The following is a 21687-nucleotide window of genomic DNA, read 5'->3' as shown; positions in this document are numbered from 1 at the left end:
GTAGCACAGACATTCTTTGGTTCCGGCACACGGCAGTGACCTGTCCTTTGGGACGGGGAAAGCCCAGCCACAGCCCCTGCTTGCAAAGAGCTTGTGGACCAGGGGGAGATAAGACCCAAAAGCAGATAGGCAAAGCCCAGCGTGACCAGGGCTGTGACGCGTGGGTGGCGGGGAGGAGTATGGGGTGCAGGAGCATGGGGGGTGGGAGCGAGCTGCAGGTGCCACGTCTGTCACAGCCCCTGGGGTGACGCCACCAGTCACTGACCCCAAACTCTTGGTGGATCGTGGTTGCTGCAGGTACACTGCACGTTGCACAGATATTCCTGCCCCCAGGGTTGAGTGACAGCCAGGACAGGCTTAGGCGAGACTCACTGGATTTTGCCAACTCTGAACCACCCCTCTTCACATCCGCATGAAGAACACCTGGGTGCTCCAGGGACCTTCCCAGGGTCCTACTGACTGAGTGAGGAGACTCAGGCCTCAGACACAGGACGTAGACTTTGGGGGACGGTATCTGCTGCCCCTCCCCATGCACGGGTTGTGCGTCTCTGCCCATTGTTAGTGCCTCTCCCTGTGGAAGGATGAGCCTCATGCCCCTGCTGTGGCGTGTTTGGCCACGGGACCCACCAGGCAGTGAAATGTGAGGAGCAGTGTGGTGAGAACCATTTCTGAGCAGAGGCGATGGCCGCCACCTCCAGGCAGAAGCTCTGTGAGCATTAGGGTCTGGCTACCCACTGTGCTCTCTTGTATTTCTCATGTTCCAGAGATGATGTGAGGTCCCAGGCTCACCTGAGCTCTGGGATTCAGGGTCTGTTAACTCCCTGGGAAAGCTGCAGAGCCCCTCCCCAGGCATCACACCTGGCCGCAGCCCAGATAGCGCTCTCAGAGAAGCACACCAGTTTTCCAGCATAAGTTGTAGGTCCACTCTAGGGGCAGCCGTGAACTTGGTGCCCAAGTGGGTGTGACGGTAGGTGAGGAGGGCCATCTGAGCACGTGGTCTGGACGCTTGCTGTCAGCCGCTGACCTTGCGTGTGCCACTGTATGTGCTGAGGCCTCCTTCCAGGCAGGCCGCAGCTGTCTGTCCCTGCCTCAGATGGAGCGCGTCTGTGGGGTAGGGCCCATGCCCACCTCACGTGTCCTGTGCAGTGCTGGGCCGCCACCTCAGGACCCGCTCAACAGTAGGCAAGGTGAGGGTAGGGCAGGTCTGAGTTCACACAAGTCCACACAGGGCCTCAGAGGTTGAGTGAATGTGCCTGGGGGCCAGGCTGGTGAGAGCCCAGGGGTGTGTGTAGGGGGTGGGATGGGGGAGCAGAACTGGGTGAGGGCATTTTGGGGCCTACTGACCTCACCCCAGAAACATCTGGGGAGAGCCTGCCAGGACAGTTGAGAAGGGAATTATCACAGCATTTTGGGAAAAAGCCATGCTGCTCAGGAGATCTTCCTCATTAACCCCTTCCCACAGGGCAAATCAGCAAATCATTTCCCTTTCCTGGACCTAGGTTCTTCTCAGGCAGCATTGGGCACTGGAGCTGGTTGGGTTTGAGATCCCTGAGCTCATATAAGCGATTGGCCGCACTGGGCTTGGGACCCAGCAAGATGAGCACTGAGCTGGAGTCAGGGTGTCTGATTCTGGCCCTGCCTCTCAAGACCCGCCTGGGCCTCTGTGTCCCCATCAGTGAAGTGTGGGCACTGCTCCGAGGAGCAGCAACTCAGCAGGGGTTAAAAATGTTCCATGGGAACGCTAGAGTTAACATTTAATAGATGTCTTGGGACTTCCCTGGTGGTCCAGTGGTAAAGAATCCGCCTTCCAATGCAGGGGACTCGAGTTCGATCCCTGGTCAGGGAACTAAGATCCCACATGCCGTGGGACAACTAATCCCACATGCCACAACTACTGAGCTCGCGTGCCTCAACTAGAGAGCCCGTGCGCCACAACTACAGAGCCCACGCGCCCTGGAGCCTGCGTGCCACAACTAGAGCGAGAAAACCCTCACGCCACAACTAGAGAGAAGCCCTGAACGCTGCAACTAGCGAAGAGCCCACACACCGTTAACAAAAGATCCCGCATGCCTCAACAAAGATCCCGCGTGCCTCAACAAAGATCCTGCATGCCTCAACAAAGATCCTGCATGCCTTAACAAAGATCCCGTGTGCCACAACTAAGACCTGACGCAGCCAAAAAAATAAGGAAAATAAATATTAAAAGAAAATTAATAGATGTCTTTACTGCAGGACATCTCAGAGCCTTGAATTTACTGTTTAAGAATGCCATGAGTTTCTAAGAAAGAGTGCAGGGTTCCCCTCCCTGGCAGTGGTGTTCCACAGAGCACACTTTGGGAACCATGGCACCTCTGTACTGCCAGGCAGCTCCTACAGCTGGTTCTCCGCACAGCAGACAGTGGGTTGTGAGGGAAGAGGAGGTGTGGCGTGGATCTGCCCTCTTTGTATGAGTCTCTGTCCCACAACCTCCTCAGGCCATGCCGCTTCCTGCCTCATCAGCTCTGGGTGCCTGTCCTTGTTCCCCAGAGATGGGCCAGAGCAGGCTCGTCTAGTCAGGGACTGGCGCTGAAAAGGCAGCATCAGTGGTGCTGGAAACTTACCCCGTGGCTGTAGCTCTGCTGGCGTGGGACAGGAGGGTGGTCCATTTGGGCTGTGGTCACCCACCCCACGCCCACTGGGAAGACATTGGGGAAGTCACTGCAGCCCTGTTGTCTTCCCTCCCCATCCTGCCTGCCTGGGCCTGGCCCCCATGGCTCTCCACCCTCAGAGTCTGTGGGGCCTCTGTCCTGGCCTCCATGATTGAAGGGTTCCCCGTGCGTTCTGAGGTTGGCTACCAGACTCCAAGACTACGGGCTTCAGGATGCGGGACCCTGTGTGCTGATAGCTAATTGGCTGTGTTCTCGTTTGTGACATTTCAGGGACACCACGTCAAACTCGCTAACCCCTGAGGACACTGAAGACATGCCCGTGGGGCAGGATGCTGAAATCTGCTTGCTGAAGTCGGGAGAACTGATGTAAGTGATGGGCCCCCAAGCTGGACTTCCCAGGGTGTCACTTTTGGGGAGGAGGAACACCAGAGGAGGCCTGGTCTTCCGGTGTCCCAGCTGGAAAGCACCCCAGAGGCTCAGACTTGGCACCCATGGTGGTTTTCAAGTTTGTGCTTCTTTTTCTTTTTCTTTCTTTCTCTTTCTTTCTTCCTTTCTTTCTTCCTTCCTTCGTTCCTTCCTTCCTTTCTTTCTTTTGTAAAATTTATATACAGTTAAGGTCCCCATTTATAGTGTACAGTGTTTGGATTTTGACAAGTAATACAGTGTAATCACCAGGCATCTGCCAGCCCCCACATCGAGCTCTGCCGGTGGCTTTACAGTCTCAGGCCTCAGCACCCAACCAGCTCCACTCCCAAGTCTGCCAAAGAGGAAACCTAGGTCCAGAAAAGAAAATTGACCGGAGTGAAGATATAGAACAGTTCCATCACCCCAAAAAGCTCCCCTGTCCTTTTATACTCATCCTTCCCTCACCCCTATGTCCTGTGTTCTTCCTTTTTGAAAATAACTTTATTTTCTTATTGTAAGAAAATTTTCCTTGTAGAAAATCAGGAAACAGAGATAAGCAAACCACTTTGCATATAGCCTTCCAGTCTTGTTTATACTAATATACCTAATTTTTCAACATAAACAAATATCCTACATCTTATTTCACAGTCTTTTTAAACTTAATCTTGTATGAGTATTTCCCCATATCATTCTTTTTCTCCAGTGTTGTGACCAGTGGCTGCATGATTGCATTATGGTCATTGAGTACATTCAGTCACTCATTCACAGATATTTATCCAGCACCTACTATGTGCTAGATACTGTTCTAGGTCCTTAGAGCACATCAGTGAACAAAGCAAGCAAAGATTACTGCCCTCATGTTCACTTTACATTCCAGCAGGGGTGACAGACAATAAACATCAGTAAATAAGTAAATTATATAGTATGTTACAAGGTGGTGCTTGTTTTGGAAAAGAAACAAAGAGTAGGATGAGGGGGGAAGGGTTGCAATTTTATTTTTTCTTAATTTTTTAAACTAGTTATCTATTTTATACGTATTAGTGTATATATGTCAATCCCAATCTCCCAGTTCATCCTACCACCACTGCCATCACCACCACCCCACGCCCGCTTTTCCCCCTTGGTGTCCATACATTTGTGGGGTTGCAATTTTAAATAGAAAACGCTAAGAAGGTAAGACTTGAAGGAGTTTTCATGCAGGTATGCGAGGGAACAGCATTCAGGCAGAAGGAACAGTCAGTGCAAAGGCCCTGGGGCAGGATGGTGTCTGGTATGTTTAAGGAATAGGGATAGGGTCAGTGTGACTGAAGCAGAAAGAGGGAAGGAGACTGGGTCAGAGAGGGAACAGGGCCCACATGACATCAGGCCTTCTTGGCCATTGTAAGGACCTTGGCTTTTAATCTGAGGGGAATGGGAGCTTTACAATTAGATTTGGAACAGATGTGTGACTTAATATAATTTACATTATAAAAGGGGTCACTCTAGTTGCCATATGGAGAATGACTATGAAGGGACAGAAGTAGGGAGACCAGTTGAATTTACATTTATGATGTGAGTCTTATGGACAACAGACTTCTTTTATTTAAGATTGTATTTGAGCAGAGATGGCAAACCCTTGATTTCTTTTTATTAGCATCTCCTTTGGCGAGACTGAGTATTGTCCTCTCACTGAACAGATGAGGTCTAGAAAGGTAAAAAAGATTAAAGACACAATCCAAGTAACTCGGTGCAAGGGGAGAATTCTGGAATGTAAAATTATGAAATGACCCAGCATCAGTGGGGCACCCTGTCAGAGTAAGTAATGCAGCAAGATTTCCATGTTGTGAGAGACCTCTTTTCCAAAATGGACCCTTCTGCCTACTTGCACATTCTTGAAAATTGTAAATATTGGACAAGACCTTTTTTTACTATAATTAGCAATAAAGCTTAAATTAACACATGGGAAAATGGTCCATGGAATTAAATTTTTACACAGGTGAGTGACCTATATCAGAGCTGTTCCTTAGAGCATTTTGGTTTTCTAATCATTGATTAGTCTTCTCATTTGCAAAGCTTGGGGAGTATTCCCATCCACCTCTACGCCTTTGGAGCCAACAGAATTCTTAGCGCCACCACTTATTTGCTGTGCAGTCTTGGGCAAGTTACCTACCCTCTCTGAGTTTTGGTTTCCACCCCTGTGTTAAAGGGGACAGTAATATTTTTGTCCATGAAAGGCAGTTTGGTGTAGTAGAAAGGCAATGGCTTTGGATCAGACCTGTATGGACCTGGATAGAGTTGCTTAGTCTTTTTGAATCTTAGCTTCCTTGTGTGTAGACAGGAGCATCATGCTTCCTCACATAGCCCTTGTGACAACACCCGAAGCTGGCGAGCAGAGTTAGCCCTTGTACAGTTGAGGAGAGGAGATGGGACCGTCCAGGGCCGCACGCTCCTGAGCTGCAACCCCGCACTGGAGGCCCTGCCCTCGTGGCCCTCGCTCACCTGCTGCCTCCGGATTTGCTGGGCAGGAGGAGGCACCACTTAATCAGGGAGACTTTGCCCTTCAGCACAGGTTCATCTTCTAACGTAATTGTCACACCCGCCAGAGGCAGGCGTGGTTGTCCCTTTCTGCAGGTGAGGAACCTGAGGCTGACGTGAGGGTGAGCCCTGCGGCAGATGAGAAGCGAGGCAGGTACCAGCACCGGGTTCTCTGGGTCCTGCAGAGAAACTCACTGTCCCTAAACCCTTTAAACTTTTGGAACTGGCTCTTAATCCAGCTAATGAGAGGTAGAATAGGGACACAGCTCCAAGAAGCCTGTCTCCCCAGGGCCCTCAGACTACCCTGCATTAAAGAGTCTGGGGTGTTTGCATTTATGAAAAGTCAGGGTGCCTGCTTGGAATTTTTTGGCAGGCCCTGGATTTCCGCTGAAAAGAGGGACGACTGACCGAAAGGGCAGGAGGTTTCAAACGATGCCTGTGCTTGCTTCTGGTGCTAATTAGGTAAAAGCGGGAGGTGAGGAACTGGAAGGAGAAAGGGGAGAGAAAGAGTGGACAGCTGAGCAGCAGGGCAGCTGCAGGAGAGCTGCAGAAAGCTGAGGCCTCAGCATGCACTTCCTGTCCTTGAGGGGCACGGAGTGGCCCAGGCCGTCCTCTCAGTTCCAGCCAGCTTGCGGGGACCACACCGGCTCCTCGCGGGCAAGGGTTATCATCTATATTTTTTACTTCTGTGTCCCCAGTGCCTAGAGCTATGCCAGGCACCTAGTAAGTGCTCAGGAAACATCTGATGGCGTGAGCTGCACATCAAGAATTCTCCCATGTTTAAGCGTGTCAGTCATGGTGACCCAGGGCTCGTCCTCCCAAGAGCCTCCAGGGTTTCCAGTCACCTCGGAGTCACAGGCAACGTGGCCAGTGGACTCAGACGCTTTCCCCGCTTTGATCAAGTCTCTCTCTGTATTCCTATTTTAGGATAAAATTACCCCTCACGGTGGAAGAGATCGCCAACTTCGGGGAGGGCAACAGGGAGCTGTTTGTGAGGTCCAGTACCTATAGCCTCATCCCCATCACCGTGGCCGAGGCAGGCCTCACCATCAGCTGGGTCTTCTCCTCCGACCCCAAGAGTATCTCCTTCAGTGTGGTGTACCGGGAGGCGGAGGACACGCCGCTGGATGAATGTAAGGTGAGGCCATCTCCCTGCCAGCAGGATTTCCTGGGCAGACCTTACCTGGGATGTTCTGAGAGGGGCACAGAGTGACCAGAGTGGGAAAACCCCCTGGGCTGCATCATGCAGAGCAGGCAACACACCCGAGCTTGTCCAGCCTGGGGGAGAAGAGCTGTCTCCTAATGTCTGAAGGCCCACTCCCGGGTCAGCTTCAGACTGACCTTGGAATAGGTCAGTAGGTGAAACTGAAAGGAATACAGATGTGTGACTCAGTTTAAGGATCATTTTTTTAACAGAGCCATGCCGAGCAAGAACAGGTCACCATGGGAGGTGGGGACCAAGATCTTTGCTTCTGGTTATGAGCTTAGGGTGTTCAGCATCTCACCTCAGAAAGGTCAGTAGAGACTCATAGCCATTGTGTCACTTGGGTGGTTAGGCTGGAAATCTTTGTGGCAGATACCAGTTCATAAACTCCTAAGACATTCTAAACATGGGACATGGACAGTGGCCGGGACCATAGTTCTCAACCTTGGCCACACATTAGAAACACCTGGGAAGCTTTTTTTTTAAATAAATGTATTTATTTATTTATTTTATTTATTTATTTTTGGCTGCGTTGGTTCTTCATTGCTGTGCGCAGGCTTTCTCTAGTTGCGGCGAGTGGGGCCTACTCTTCATTGTGGTGCACAGGCTTCTCATCGCAGTGGCTTCTCTCGTTGTGGAGCACGGGCTCTAGGCATGTGGGCTTCAGTAGTTGTGGCTTGCGGGCTCTAGAGCACAGGCTCAGCAGTTGTGGCTCACGGGCCTAGTTGCTCTGCGGCATGTGGGATCTTCCCGGACCAGGGCTCGAACCCATGTCCCCTGCATTGGCAGGCGGATTCTTAACCACTGCACCACCAGGGAAGCCCTGGGAAGCTTTTTTTTCTTTTTATAAATTTATTTATTTATTTATTTATTTTTGGGGTGTGTTGGGTCTTCGTTTCTGTGTGAGGGCTTTCTCTAGTTGCGGCGAGCGGGGGCCACTCTTCATAGCGGTGCACGGGCCTCTCACTGTCGCGGCCTCTCTTGTTGGGAACACAGGCTCCAGACGCGCAGGCTCAGTATTTGTGGCTCACAGGCCTAGTTGCTCCGCGGCATGTGGGATCTTCCCAGACCAGGGCTCTAACCCGTGTCCCCTGCGTTGGCAGGCAGATTCTCAACCACTGCGCCACCAGGGAAGCCCCCTGGGAAGCTTTTTAAAACATACTTCTGAGTCCACACCCCAGACCACTAAACCAGAATCTCTAAGGGGGATCCAGGTATCCTTAGATGGTCCCAGTGGGCAATCAAGGTTGAGAGCCACTGGTTTAGATCAAGGAGAAGAAGAGTAGAAAGGATGGAGTAGGATGCAGAGCACAGGACAATGAACAGGCCTCCGTGGGGGCTGATTCACTGTGGGCCGAGGAAGAGGGAGGGTCTGAATTCAACACCTGAATCTCTGCAGGGAGGGTGCCAGGGGATGATGGAGGGAGAGCTGGTTTGGGTGGAAACGCGAGTTCCATTTGAATCACTGTGAGTGGAAGGAATAGTGAGGACAGTCACACAGGCTGGATTGGAGCTCCGGGTAGATCCTAGACTTTTAATACAAAATCTCCATTTTCTTTTTTTTTTTTTTTTTAAAGATTTATTTATTGATTGATTGATTGATTGCTATGTTGGGTCTTCGTTTCTGTGCTAGGGCTTTCTTTAGTTGCGGCAAGCGGGGGCCACTCCTCATCGCGGTGCGCGGGCCTCTCACTATCGTGGCCTCTCTTGTTGTGGAACACAGGCTCCAGACGCGCAGGCTCAGTAGTTGTGGCTCACGGGCCCAGTTGCTCCGTGGCACGTGGGATCTTCCCAGACCAGGGCTCGAACACGTGTCCCCTGCATCAGCAGGCAGACTCTCAACCGCTGCGCCACCAGGGAAGCCCCAAAATCTCCATTTTCTAAGAATGAAGCTAGAGAGGAGCAATTTGAAGTTGTGTGAAAGGAGCCTTCTGTGAAGTCTCTGCGATGACATCCACTAGTCCCTCACGCTTGTGGTCCTCTGGGTGTCCTAAGGGGCTCGCGGTGAGGGCTGGGGAAGGCCCAGAGCCCCAGGAAGGCCAGGTTCGGGCATGCTGGGCACACAGGTCCCCGCTCCAGCTTCGGTATCCACATGGGGAAGACATGTGTCCATCTGTGTTTGCTCTCCTGCCATCCCTGTCCTGGTGGTATCTGCCTATTATAGAGATTGCTTTGTCATTTCTGTCCTCTTCAGATTCACTCCTTAAATTTAATTCTAGCCCCCCTGAGTTGGCCTTGATTATTGGAGTCTCATGCTCGTGCTTATTTAAAAACTGCTCTGCCCCTCTTTTCCTTTTGGAGGCTCACAGCCACACCACACGTGTAGCCTTGGAGCCCTTCCTTCCTGAGCGGTTCTGAACGTCCACCTGGGAGGTCCTGGGCTTGTGGTCAGAGAGTGGATTCAGGCTCACTGCTGCCACCTGGGCACATGTCTCAGTCCATGAGGCAGGTCTTAGTCCCACTTTGCTGATGAGGAGACTCGGGTGCAGAGCGGCCTCTGGGCAGTTGGTTGGGCAGCAGCTTAGGCAGCGTGCTTCTCAGCTCTGCACTAGCAACCGGCTGCACCACCCGGTACTCAGCACCAGCACCTTCGCTGTTCACCTCCTGTTCCCAACGCCCACCGAGCGCCTCGTGCTGTGTCTGCCCACGTTAGATACTGGTGGATATTTGTGGGAGGGAGAGAGGGAGGTGACTAGATCCGGTCTCCACGCCTCTCTCCTTGCTCAGTCACTCACCAGCCTAATCCTCATGGCCCTGGGAGACCTGTGTGGTTCCTCCCAGGAATCAGGAGCTCAGGGACGCCCAGGAGCCATCCTCATCTCTGGCTCCCTTACTGCCTGAAGGATATGGTTACCATTGTCTTTCCCACAGTGGACGCCAGGGGGCAGAAGGAGCCCATCTGCAGGGTGGGTGAGAAGGGTGCTCAGGTGCTCCTCTGCCGTCACAGGCCCGACTGTCACCAGCCAGCTGTGGGGATGGCTGTTACGTCTGCCTGAGGTCCCGTACAGACATCAACCTGGAGAACCTACGTCCAGGCTCACACCTTTAGCATCTATCCTGGGGACTCCCCGTATGATGCCCTGACCAGACTGGACCTTGTTGGGAATAATGGGACATAGTGCAAATTGCAACACTCAGGTTTCGTGATTGTGGAGGTTCAGGCATGAGGAGCTCTGCTGTGTACTTGCACTCTGTTCACAACCATTTACTGTACTGCTGTATACTGGGCTCTGTAGGGCGGGCCCACTGGGGATAAAGAGAGAAGGAACAGCATGGGATCTGCCCTTGAGGAGCTCATGGTGTGATCAGAGAGAGACCTTATTAAAAAAACAACTGTGGGAGAAAAAAGAAAAGAAACAACTGTGATTCCAGGTGGTGACTGTCATGGTGGGGTGGCACTTGAGGGTGGGGGGCAGGCACCTAACCTGGGGAGCAGTGATCAGGGCAGGAGACTCCTGGGCCAAACCAAGAGAAGTTGTGGGGAGGGGATGGCAGGGGGACATGGGTTAGAGGAAAAGCATACAGGTGGAGGGAACAGCATGAAAGGCCAGTCCCATCTCTAGGGGCATGTCAGACACTCCCACCCGGGACCACCCTCTCTCCAGAGGGACCTCCTCTATCAAGGCCATGCCTCGACACTGAGATTAGAGACTGTGACTTTGGGAAGCACTTGACGAAAGAAGCGGTAAATCAAGGACTTGAGGCTACCCATGTGCAGACTGCTGCCCTGAGACAAATCAGCCTGGGACATATCAGGGAAGAAGACCTAGGCCCTGCCTCTCTCTTTGGCCAGAGAAGCTCAGAGGCCTGCCTGGGGCTACTGGGAGCAAGGACCCTTGACTTTATTTTTTAAACAGCTTTATTGAGGTATAATTTACACACCATATAATTTACCCATTTAAAATGTGCAATTCACTGTTATTTCAGTATTATTCACAGAGTTGTGTAACCATCACCACTGTCTGATTTTAGATCATTTTCATCATCCCCCAAAACAAAAAGAAACCCTGTGCCCATTAGCAGTCACTCGCCAACCTCCACCCAGCAACCACCAACCTACCTTCTGTGTCTTTACAGATTCCATGTTCTGGACATTTCATGTGAATGGAATCATGCAATATGTGGCCTTTTCAGACTGACTTTTTCCATTTAACATAGAACCCTGGCTCTGTACCAGGCCGCCAGGTCACTAGAGTCCCTCGAGAAAGCAGTAAAACCAACTTGGACTGTTTTACAGACATATCACATAAATCAGGTCATGGGCACCCAAGCACTGGAGGCTGATGGGAGACGCCCCCAGAGCTCACACAGCAGAGACCTGTCTCACTCAGGGTTACATGAGACCCCAGTCATCTCCCGTCACCTCTGCTGTATGGGCTTTGACACCAGAGCCTTCGTTAATCTCCCCTAGACGTTTTGATTGACTGATTTTAAAATCAGTCTTACAGATTTTGACCATGGTAGAAAAAACAGCAGCTGGAATGAACCAAAAGTCCATAGAGTAGACTGTTTAAAGAAATGAAGAGTATTATCTTACACATGTCCTCTTCAGAGGATCTGCCTTAACAAGCTCTTGGGTTTCGCTTTGTAATCAAAGTAGTGTGTGGGAAGGTTGAGGTGTGGGGCACACGGGCGTCCCTGTGTAAACAACAAGCCTTTCTCCCCAGCACTTCCTCCTACATGTGGTTGCTGAAGTATCTTAGGCCAGGCTCAGAATTTTTAGGTTATGCATCACGGGAACAGACCCAACCACCCAACCTCCCGGGATTCTCAGTCCCCAGTGGAATTAGAATATTGTAGAACATTAATGGAACTTGATGAGATAAGAAGTAGCTGCCACAGAGCCCACGCATAGTAGGTCCTCATGCATCTTTGTCCCCTCCGGGCTTGTCTTGGGACCGTCCTACTCCCTCACCACCACCAGCTTCCAGCCAGAGCAAATGTACTGTGGTGTCAGGAACATACTGTGTGCTCTGTCTCTCTCTCCCATGCCTTTGGGATCTCCCTCTTGACGTCTCTCTGACCCATATGTTACTTAGTTTCCAAATATTTTGGAATTTTCCAGACAACTGCTTTTTTTTTTCTTACTTAATTCCATTGTCAGAAAATGCACTTTGTATAGTTTGAATCCTTTTAAATGTAAGTTTTGGGTTTTTTTTTTTTAATGGCCTAGAATATGGCCTACCTGGTGAATGTTTCAAGTACACTTGAAAAGCATGTGTGTTCTGCTGTTGTTGGGTGGAGTGTTCTATACATATCAGTTAGATCAAGTCAGTTGATAGTGTTCTTCTATTTCCTTACTGAGTTCCTGTCTACTTATTCCATCAATTATTGAGGGACATTAAAATATCCAACTATAATTATGAATTTATTCTATTTCTCCTTGTAACTCTACCACTTTTTGCTTCTTGTGTGTTGAAGCTCTGTCATTAGGGGCATAAATGTTTAGGATTGTTTTGTCCCCCTTGATGAAATTGACATCTTTATCATTATGAAACTGTCCCTGGCCACGTTCTTTGATGTAAAAATCTACTTTGATATTAATATAGTCAATCCCTCTTTCTTTTGACTGGTGTTAGCATGGTGTATCTTCTTACATCCTTTTAACTTCTTTGTGTCTTTACATTTAAATTGTATTTCTTGTAGGCATGATGGGGTTGGGGCTTGCTTTTATCCAACCTGATAATTCCTGCCTTTCAATTGGGATGTTTAGCCTACTTACATTTAATGTGATTGTCAATAAGGTTAGGTTTGAGTCTCTCATCTTACTGTTTTTTATTTGTTCCATCTGCTTGTTGTTCTCTTTTCCTCTCAAAGCAGTAAACTAGGGCAATTGCAGGGCTCACCTTGTTCTCTCACAGATCACTGTCCATCATTGCCTGATGTACAGTGTCTTAAAAACTGTTTTGTATATTTTGTCGGTTTTGGTTGTTACTTGAGAGGGTAAATCTTAGCCATTCTCCCATGCTTTTGAATATGTTGTCCCTGCTGCCTGGAGCTGCCAGACCTCCCTATAACTAGCTAAATTGTCCAAGCTCAGTGTTGCCTCTTCCAGGAAGTCTTCCCTGATTCTGCCTCTCCCTCCTCCCACCCAGAGGCTGGGATAGGCACCCCTCCCTGGTAGACCCCTCGTGACAGTTTCACCCAACATAATTGAATGTTTTTTTTATCTGTTGTCACCATTAAACCACAAGATCCTTAAGGGCAGCAGAGCCTTCTGTGGGAACTTACTTCACTTTGGGAACTTTGTGGCCACCATGTAGTGTTTCAAGAAATAGGTCGCTGTATTCAAGTGTGAGTTGAAAAAGTAATCACATCTTTATAACTATTTTGGATTCAGTCATTTTGCACAGGTTGAAAAATGTTTAATAGGAAAAAATTAAAACTAAATTTAACAAAAATTGAATTTCCAAAAAAGGAGCAACATTTAATTTTGTAGAGAATGAAAATTTTTACATTGTGAGGCAGCTCACTACCTTAGGAACCCATTGCTAAGATGTTACGTGGTCTGCGTGACCATTTATTTATGTGTAGTCCCAAATGGGAGGCTTATGGATGCTTAATGAGACAAGACCCTCTAAGTGCTTGTCCCTTCAGAAAAATGTGTTTAATTTTGGTTGGCTCTTGTGTTAATTCCTGTCATATCTTCAGTTTTAAAGTATCTTAGCTGGCTAACAGGTTGAAGACTCTGCCCATGGGAAAGAAGTTGGCCATCCATAGGCCCCAGCCCTGGCCCTGTCCAGCTCACACAATTTGCTCAGATTTGGGCTCTGACAGTGAGGCCCTTAGAACATGTCCTTAGAAAATAAACGTCTCCTGGGATTAATTTCTCATCCTCAGAGGACATAGAGAGGAAGCAGGAGACTTGGAAAGATGAAAGGGCTCTGAGGCATATGGACCGACTGGGGCCAAGTGAGAAGCCACGGGTGGAGCCAGGGGTGGTCAGCCTGGAGGAAAGTGGGCCCAGCAGCTTCACAAAGTGCTCAAGAGATGTGGAAAGAGGGCTCGGCCTGTCCTGTGAGACCCCCCAAGGGTAGCAGCACCAGCGCAAAGGAAAGAGCCAGGCAGGATTTCACCTAGAATAAGCCTCACCTTCCTGAAGCCAGAAAGGGGCTGTTCCTCTGGACGGTGGAGCGTTCTGGCACTGGCCATGGTCAGAGGAGGCTGGAGGACCATTCTTTTGGGATGCTGACCAATTCACGATTCTGGATGAAACTCATGTCTACAGCCTCCCCACTATCTCAAGTTATCGACAAACCCAGGGCATGTGGGAGGTACCCCACCAATCCTGGGGGCTGATCTCAGCCCCAACCCTGCTCAGCTGTGACCTTAGACGAGGCAGGCTCTCAGCTTCCCTGGGCCTCAGTTTCCTTCCCCAAGATAAAGAGTCTGCCCAGAGGATCCATGGTGCCCTCTCAGCTTCTGTTTCACTTTTCCTATCTGCTTTGTCTCCCAGGTGCTCATTCCCACAACCCGATGCAATTCCCACAAGGAGAACATCCAGGGCCAGCTCAAGGTCCGCACACCAGGCATCTACATGCTCATCTTCGACAACACCTTTTCCAGGTAGGGGCCACCTCATTCATCAGCATCCAGATGAAGTCCACCTGGCACCCTGGTCCCCAAGAACAGAGGTGGATGTTTAAAAGAAGTTATTTAATTATCAGTAGCTTATTATCAGTAGTGCTTTGATTTTAGACCTACGCTTTGGTGTTCCAGTGTCTGTTATAGACTGTGTAACACACAGGCTAATACTTACAGAGTCTCGCCACATGTCAGGTGTGTTCTCCGCCCTCTGCTCTTACTTACTCACTTCAGCCCCACATCAGCCTCACGTAATAGGGACTGTCTTTCTCCTCGTGTTATTACTAAGGGACTGAGGACAAGAAAGATAGAAGAGTGACAATCCCAAGTCACACAGCTGGTGGTAGAGCTGGATTTGAACCCAGGTGGCCAGGCTCCAGACTCTAGGCTCTTACCCGGGACGCCCTTCTGCCTCTCTGCTGTCCAGATTCCCACTGCCCAGACCAGAGAAGAGCTCAGTAAATATAGTGGAAGGATTAGGTGGATGGATGGATGAGAGAGAAGCGAAGGAATGAAGGCTAAAGTTTGAGATAATCAGGACCAGAGCTGTGAGGTGAGGCCCCTGGGCCCTCCTGTCCTGGGAGTGGAGCAGCAGGTACCATCTTTGGGAAGCACTGTTTCAAAGCACCAGATGCAGATCCAGGAGTGTAGGGCTTGGGGGGGCAGGAGGATGGGGATGTAGGGAGATAAGGCTGGAGGGGCGGCCAAGAAAGGAAGCAGGACAGAGGACCACCATTGACTGAGGATCTGCTGTGAGCTAGGGGCCTACGTCATGGAGACGTGAGACAGGTTGCTGGGCACCTGTCCCTATTATGTCTTCTGCTTCAGCGTAAGCCCTTAACTGGGGCTTGCCTCTGTTATAAGACCTGTCTTGTCAGCATCCAGCCACATCCTCTTTGAGCGGAACCTTGAGCTAGCGGCCACATCCCTCCACATGGGTGCCCTTCCCAGCCCACTTAATAGGCTGGGAATTACTTAATAGGACACTCTAGGGGAAAGCTAGAGTGCCACCCCCTCACCACCTCCAGGCCTTGAACTCCCAGGGCTTGTGGCCATGGGCATCCACCAAGGGAGAGGTTAGAAGAATGGGCTTCCCACCTTGCCCCACTCCTGCCCCTCCCCCCAACCCCCCCATGAACATGAACACACCTTGAGTTAGCAGGACTCTCGGGCACAGGCCCAGCGTGTCCAGAGAGCTGCTTTCGGACTGGACGTGGGCCTCAGCCCCTCTGGGGCAGCGGTTAGGAGACTGGGTGGAGGCCAGCCAGGCACAGGCTCTGCTCTTCCCTCTGTGGGTTTTAGTTGAACCCCAGTTTCCTCTGCAGTGGCAGCCAGCATTTTTACTACCTCACGGAGCCCCACTGTGTTGACGGAGAGGCCGGTAGAGGCGTGTTGAGGGCAGAGTGCAGCCCCAGGCCGGCCCCCAGTTATCGTTAGAAGCGGCCGTGGTGCTGTGACACACTCTGGCCTTAATCCACTGAGGTCATCTCAGGGGCCTACTCGAGATTTCCAAAGCATGGACGGCAAAATGGATTTAGATGCCCAGTCAGAATGAAATCCAGGCTCACTTCCACCGTATATGTCCCCTCCATGCCTGCTCCATTCACTTCCCCAGTGCAGTCCAGACCACCTAGACCCCAGAGACCCCCGGGACTGCTTCAGAGCAGCAAGGCAAGCAGGGGCGGGGCTTCACAGTGTGAGACCAAATGGGCCTTTCTGCACCCAAGCCCCAGGAAAGTCTGTGGCGGTGTCCCAAGACCCCTGATACTGTGCAGGGAGATGTCTCTGCTAGACAGACAGGAAGTGGGGGTGAGGGGGCCTGGAAGAGTCCACACATTCTGCAAGAGGCCCCAGCCTCCGAGCAGAGGTCTCTGCACAAAGACTCGCCGTGCCAGCCAGCGCCCACTCCAGCCAGGTCACTGCAGCTGCAGCCCCTCAGGCTTTTAGCCCTCAGGGTAACACCTCCTTTTCCATTTCTGTCTCCTCAGGTTTGTCTCCAAGAAAGTATTTTATCACTTAACGGTTGACCGGCCTGTGATCTACGATGGAAGTGATTTCCCGTAGCCTCAAGCACGTGGATTTTAATAGTTTCCCATTACCCACAGGAAACACTACTCTTCCTCTCCTGTCACATAAAGCACTTACAAAACCCAAAAAACAAAAAACAGCTGCTCTGAAGCTATCAAGATCCACTGTGCAACTTTAAGAGACGGGCCCTTGGCTGCTCCTTGGAGCTGGGTTGTTCCTTGTACTCAGCACCATGCACGTCACTCTTAGCCCTGTGGCTTATAAGGGCTCAAGCAACGTTTCCATTGTCCTCACACCCAGAGGGACACTATGCCAAAGTTTTAAACACTCAGGAGACCATTGGCCTCTCCTGGGGGCACAGTTGGTTCCAGGCCTCCTGTGGAGAGTTTCCCAGGCCAGAGAGGATCCCAACTTCTGCTCAGGGAGAGACATGGCCCCTCTGTGCCCAGCCTGGGGCCATGCATCATGGGTGACCATGAGCTGGGATGCCCTGGCCAGACCCTGTGAGGCCCTCGAGTCCTCCCAGGAAAAGGAGGTCGGGGCACCCAGGGGCCCACCCAAGATCCCAACCAGCCTCCTCCATCATGCTCCTGTCCCTTCCTGCCCCGTGAGTCCAGGGCTGCTCCAGAACTCGGCCATTTCAGAGGGGCCTCCAGCTGCACTTGCCTCCTGGCCCTTCTGTCTGGGCAATTCTGTCCTCAAGCAAAGCCCTTCACTCAGCCAGGCCTCTCAACAGCTCAAAACATCACCCTAAGAATCAGAACTGAAGCTAATCCAGGGAACAGAACCCACCTACTGGGGGCCTGCAGTGCTGTCTGTCTACGGATGGCCAGAGCCCAGATGCTGGGTAATGTCAACGCCATGACCAAAACACAGGGTTGTGCATCAGCCTATAGGGCTCACTCCTCAGCTGACAGCCTGTCTTTGTTTATATCAATAAGAGCTTCTGCCTCACCTGCAGATATGTTTACTAATGATCATAAATCAGGGTAGGAACCACTTTTAAAAATTGGGGCTTCTTAACAGAAGTCTTTGGTAACTCAAGTGTAAACAGGCATAATTCATGAATCTGCTCTTGGCTTACCTCTTGGTCCCTCCTCCCCACCTACCAGATTCCCCACACCCCGTTTGCCCACTTCCTGCTGCTCAGCCTGCACCTGACACCTGGGAGCTGCCTCCCTCTGGGGCCAATGAATCCTCCGTCCTTTTCCAGGACGAGAAGGAGATAAGCTTCCTGTTCTCTGTGGCCCTCTTCTCCCACCAGAGGGCTCACCTTTGACGGCCTTTTTGTGCCCTGTTCACCGGGCAGTCAGGACCCAGGTACTTCCACAGTGAGTAGAGCATCTGACAAAGCAGCCCACCTTGGCTGGGGACAAGGGAGAGGGCGCCGGGCAGGGTGACTGTGGGTCTGAGTGCCGGGTCCAGCCAGCCCTCCAGCTAGCCTGGTGACTAAGCCAAGCCACACCACCTCGAAGCTTCATCTCGTCGTTCACAAGCCTGGTCTGACCAGTTCCGAGAGCTGGAGAATGGGTCAGGAACCCCAGGCCAAGTTCAGCTCAGACCCCACACCCACCATGCACCAGCAGAGAGGACTCGTGGGGCAGGGGCAGGAGGAAATGACTTTGGCGATGGACTCAGAACTTTGATTTAAACAGGAGACTTAGGCACTCCCAGTCACTTTAAGTGGGGTTTGGGACATGGTGAACAGAACCTTCCAGAGAGATTAGCCCAGAGAAAAGCTGGACCTCTTGTGCTCTCTTTCCTGGGAGTAGCCGCCTGTGGCAGAAAGCCACGTCTCTAGCATCTCCTCGAGCAAGGTCCTGACAGTGCTCAGCACCAGAATGGAAAGAGCCAGGCCCCCAGAGACTCCCTAGCCTCATGCTTGTCCCCACAGGGTGCCACACAGCCTGAAGATGGTTCCAGGGCAAATTATCCTGCCTTTAAAGCCACCCACCCTCTTGGAAAGGATAATCAGATGTAGCTAGTTCACCACATGAGAGAGACTAACAAAAGAACCCAAAACAGTCTGGAATCTTGGTTTGAGTGCTTAGCTTTCCCAGGATACCGTGGAGACTCTGGCCAAGCTGATGGCCTTCTGCTGGTATCACCACCATCACCTGCAGCTAAAACCAGCGTTTCGAGAGTAGCTGATGTGTTTCCTGCGAAAGGCCTGGGACATTCCATCTGAGGCTGATTCTGAACCTCTGTCACTCAGCCCAACTGTAGCTTAAAAAATCACTTGGCTCTTGTGAAGCCAACCCAGAGCCACTCCCGCAGGAGAGCGTGGGCCCCTAGTGGCACCACAACAAAAGGTGGCTGCAGTTGTGCAAAAAGGCCTTTGCTGTGTTCAGAGACCTGCCCCCTGACCCCTGGTCACACCCCGCTTCTGCAGCGTATTTATTTTTTGTGCTGAATGGACTCATGTCCTTTGTTACTTTGCTGTGCGAGCTCAGGTTTGCTGTGCACTACGCAGCTAGAGAATATCTACGGCTGCAAATATGCTTGCAGCCATATTTAAGTATGGCTTGTATAAATAGCTTTCTTATTTTAAACAGGTTCCCAATTTTACTGAGGTTTTGGGGTTGCAGTATTTTTTTTTAATGCAAACGACAATGAAAGACAGCTATTGAAAGTGGTGGCCCCAGCCAGTAGACTGAATTACACTAGAAGTCAACAAGAAGGAAACATCCTTGGGATCTCAGATCACTATTTAAAAATGAAAACAAAACCCCAGCAGTCCCTTGATGGCCCAGCTCTCTGAATAACTGTCACTCTTTAGTATTGATACCAGCCACCTTGCTCACCACTGTCTCAGAAGCCACTGATCACCCTCGCCTATGAACACAGCCTCTGTCAGGCACACTCATACACCTCAAAGAAGGGCGTTTGGGAGAAAGTGTGGCCTCTGCAGAGCACTTCTGGCTGGAGCCCACCTACTCCAGGTCTACTGGACCAAGAGCAGGCAAGGAAATTCTCAAGCAGGAACCACATAGGGTTTAGAAAGTAGACGTGAAAAGCCACACTATGTAATTCAAAAATAAAGGGGATGGTTTTTCTGGCAATTTTCAGCTGTCACTCACCTTCTGTGGTGAAGCCATTACAGACTCAGATGAAAAGAAATCCCCATTTGGGGATGAAATCTCAGAGTCTGTTTTATGATACTGGTTAGATGTCCACTGACATGGTTTTATAGGAGTTTAAATTTCAGAAGCCCACCTTGGTGACTGTACATGGGAGAATCCCATCCTTGACTCAGAGGTTTTGAGAATCAGCAGAGCCGCCATCTGTGATGCTCAGAACCAAGGGTTGCCCAGAGACTGGAGTCAGCCATTCACATTTACAAAATGCTCACCCAAAAGGTACTTTTCAGTGGAACCTTGGGTAAGTTTCTCTCTTTTCATTATGCTTCTTCCAAGGAAACAGGAAAGACTGAGTTAATAATGCCTTTTCTCTCTTAAGCACTTTTTCAAAATAGTAACGTACATCTTTAAATTTTGGGAGGCATCTCTGATAAAAAGGCTTCCTTAGAACCTTAGGACGAGTGTTATCCAGAGATGATCCTGCCCCTGGTGGCTGCAGAGCAACAGTGAAGCCTCCGTTGGATGGCTTCCAAATCGGAATTGCACTTTAATTGACTAATCCTCAGTTCTTGCAGCCTCACAGGATAGCGGGTCTGGAAACCCATCGCATTCTTATCTGCCAAAGAATTACCCAGAAGCACATCAAATGTCAACAGTCCACCTGCACAGCAGGGGTGAGGAACTTTTGTATCCCAAAACATACTCCTTACAGCATCTGCTGCACCATTTGGGAATGTCTTTATTTTTAACCTCAGGATTTAAATAAACACTATGTCATTGACAGTAGTGTCATCTTTCATTCTGTTGAGACATAAGGCAAGTGATGAAGTTGCCCACAGCAGAGTCGGGGTCGAGCTGCCCTTCTGGGACACGTCTTGTACCATGACTTTTCAAAAGGGCCCAAGCCAGCAGCTGTCCTGAGCAGTTGCCACGTGGCCTGATATCTGGACCCACAGTCTGCTCTGAGGCCTGTGTTCAGACCTGCCTGAGCCATCGCGACGCACCAACCCACTGCCCTCTGCCAGATGAGATTTTGCTTTCAGCAAAATTCCCCAGCCTTCCCCTGGTCCTCAAAAGAGCACACTGAGCGAAGAGCAACCTGATTTACCAGAATAATGGGGTGGGGGAGGAGGTCACGGTGACCTAAAACCACAATTAGTGAATCTGGATACAAATCTGGGCAAAACTGCCAGCACGAGGCAGTACAGAGGATCAGCAGAGAGCCTGGACACAGGCCCCGAGGTGCATGTCCCAGTCACTCCACTGGGCAGATTGAGCTCAGGCTGGGCAGTCCATCTGCACTCACCTCTCCTGAGTGCCTTGTGCCCCACAGAGCCCCTCCCAGCCCCCCGGATTCTCCTGTGGCCTCTTCTTTCATCAGTTACTCAGGAATAAGTTACTTTCCATTATCGGATTGTTCCCGCAAGGGCCAGGACCTGTGTTTCTTCCATCCTCATCTCCCTCCTCTACCTCACCTCACAGCATCCAGCACTGTGCCAGACAGGAGAGCGCTCTCCAGCCTCTGAATCAGCGAGGACACTCGGTGCCTTGGTCAGCTGTAAGCCGTCAACAATCCCACTGGCCAACTTGGCCAGAGACAAACTCCCAAAACTCCCATGTCAGAGAAGGACAAAGGGCAAGCCTGCAGGGGAGGTTTGGGGAGGATGGAGGTGAGCTGGTCACTAGATCCGACCCCTCACAACCCCCTATACCCTCAAGTCAAGCCTCTTACTGTCCAGTAACAGAAGAGTGGTTTATCCAAGTGCCCAAAACAGCACAGCACAAGGATTTCTTTGTTAATAGGACAGTCCCTCCAGAGACTCAGGTGGCCACGTGGACTGGGCCTGGAAGGAGAACCGACGGGGACACGTGGATGTGCAGGCTGCTCTATCTGGGCTGGGATCCTTCGTGGCAGAATCCCTGTGCACCTCACCCCACCTGCTGAACCGCTGAGTAGTCCAAGGTGACCAAACCAATCCTCCGCTCCAGGGTTTCCCAGCCCCCACCCGATTCCAGGCATTCTGGCCCATCTCGGCGTCCGTAAGCGGCGTGGCACTCGGTTCCCCGCCTCTTCCGCCCGGTCGCCGCGTGGTGCTGGAGAACGTAGAGATTCCCCAGGTGACTCAGAAGAACACTGTCTGCAGGGTCAGCCCTTTCGGTTTGAAGATGCGTGGGAAAAATCTGGCGAGTGGGGCCCGCCACCCACGCACATCTGAAAAGCAAA

The 21687-nt window shown here is 50.9% G+C and overlaps 1 protein-coding gene across 5 annotated transcripts in view; it reads left to right on the top strand.

The window, feature by feature from the left end:
* The window catches only part of FYCO1 (FYVE and coiled-coil domain autophagy adaptor 1), an 86778-nt gene extending 66534 nt beyond the window's left edge, over positions 1-20244 (top strand). For all 5 annotated transcript variants that reach the window (XM_036868215.1, XM_036868221.1, XM_036868218.1 and 2 more), the window contains 4 exons: positions 2919-3014; positions 6495-6705; positions 14228-14337; positions 16344-20244. In XM_036868215.1, the coding sequence (XP_036724110.1) occupies positions 2919-3014; positions 6495-6705; positions 14228-14337; positions 16344-16419 (493 nt within the window). In that variant the 3' untranslated portion in view covers positions 16420-20244. The remainder of the gene's footprint in view (positions 1-2918; positions 3015-6494; positions 6706-14227; positions 14338-16343) is intronic.
* The last annotated feature ends 1443 nt before the right edge of the window (positions 20245-21687 follow it).

Source organism: Balaenoptera musculus, chromosome 11 (genome assembly GCF_009873245.2).
Source record: "Balaenoptera musculus isolate JJ_BM4_2016_0621 chromosome 11, mBalMus1.pri.v3, whole genome shotgun sequence".
NCBI lineage: Eukaryota > Metazoa > Chordata > Mammalia > Artiodactyla > Balaenopteridae > Balaenoptera > Balaenoptera musculus.
Note: the sequence above shows the minus strand (reverse complement) of the source record. Positions and strands in the feature narration are given on the sequence as shown.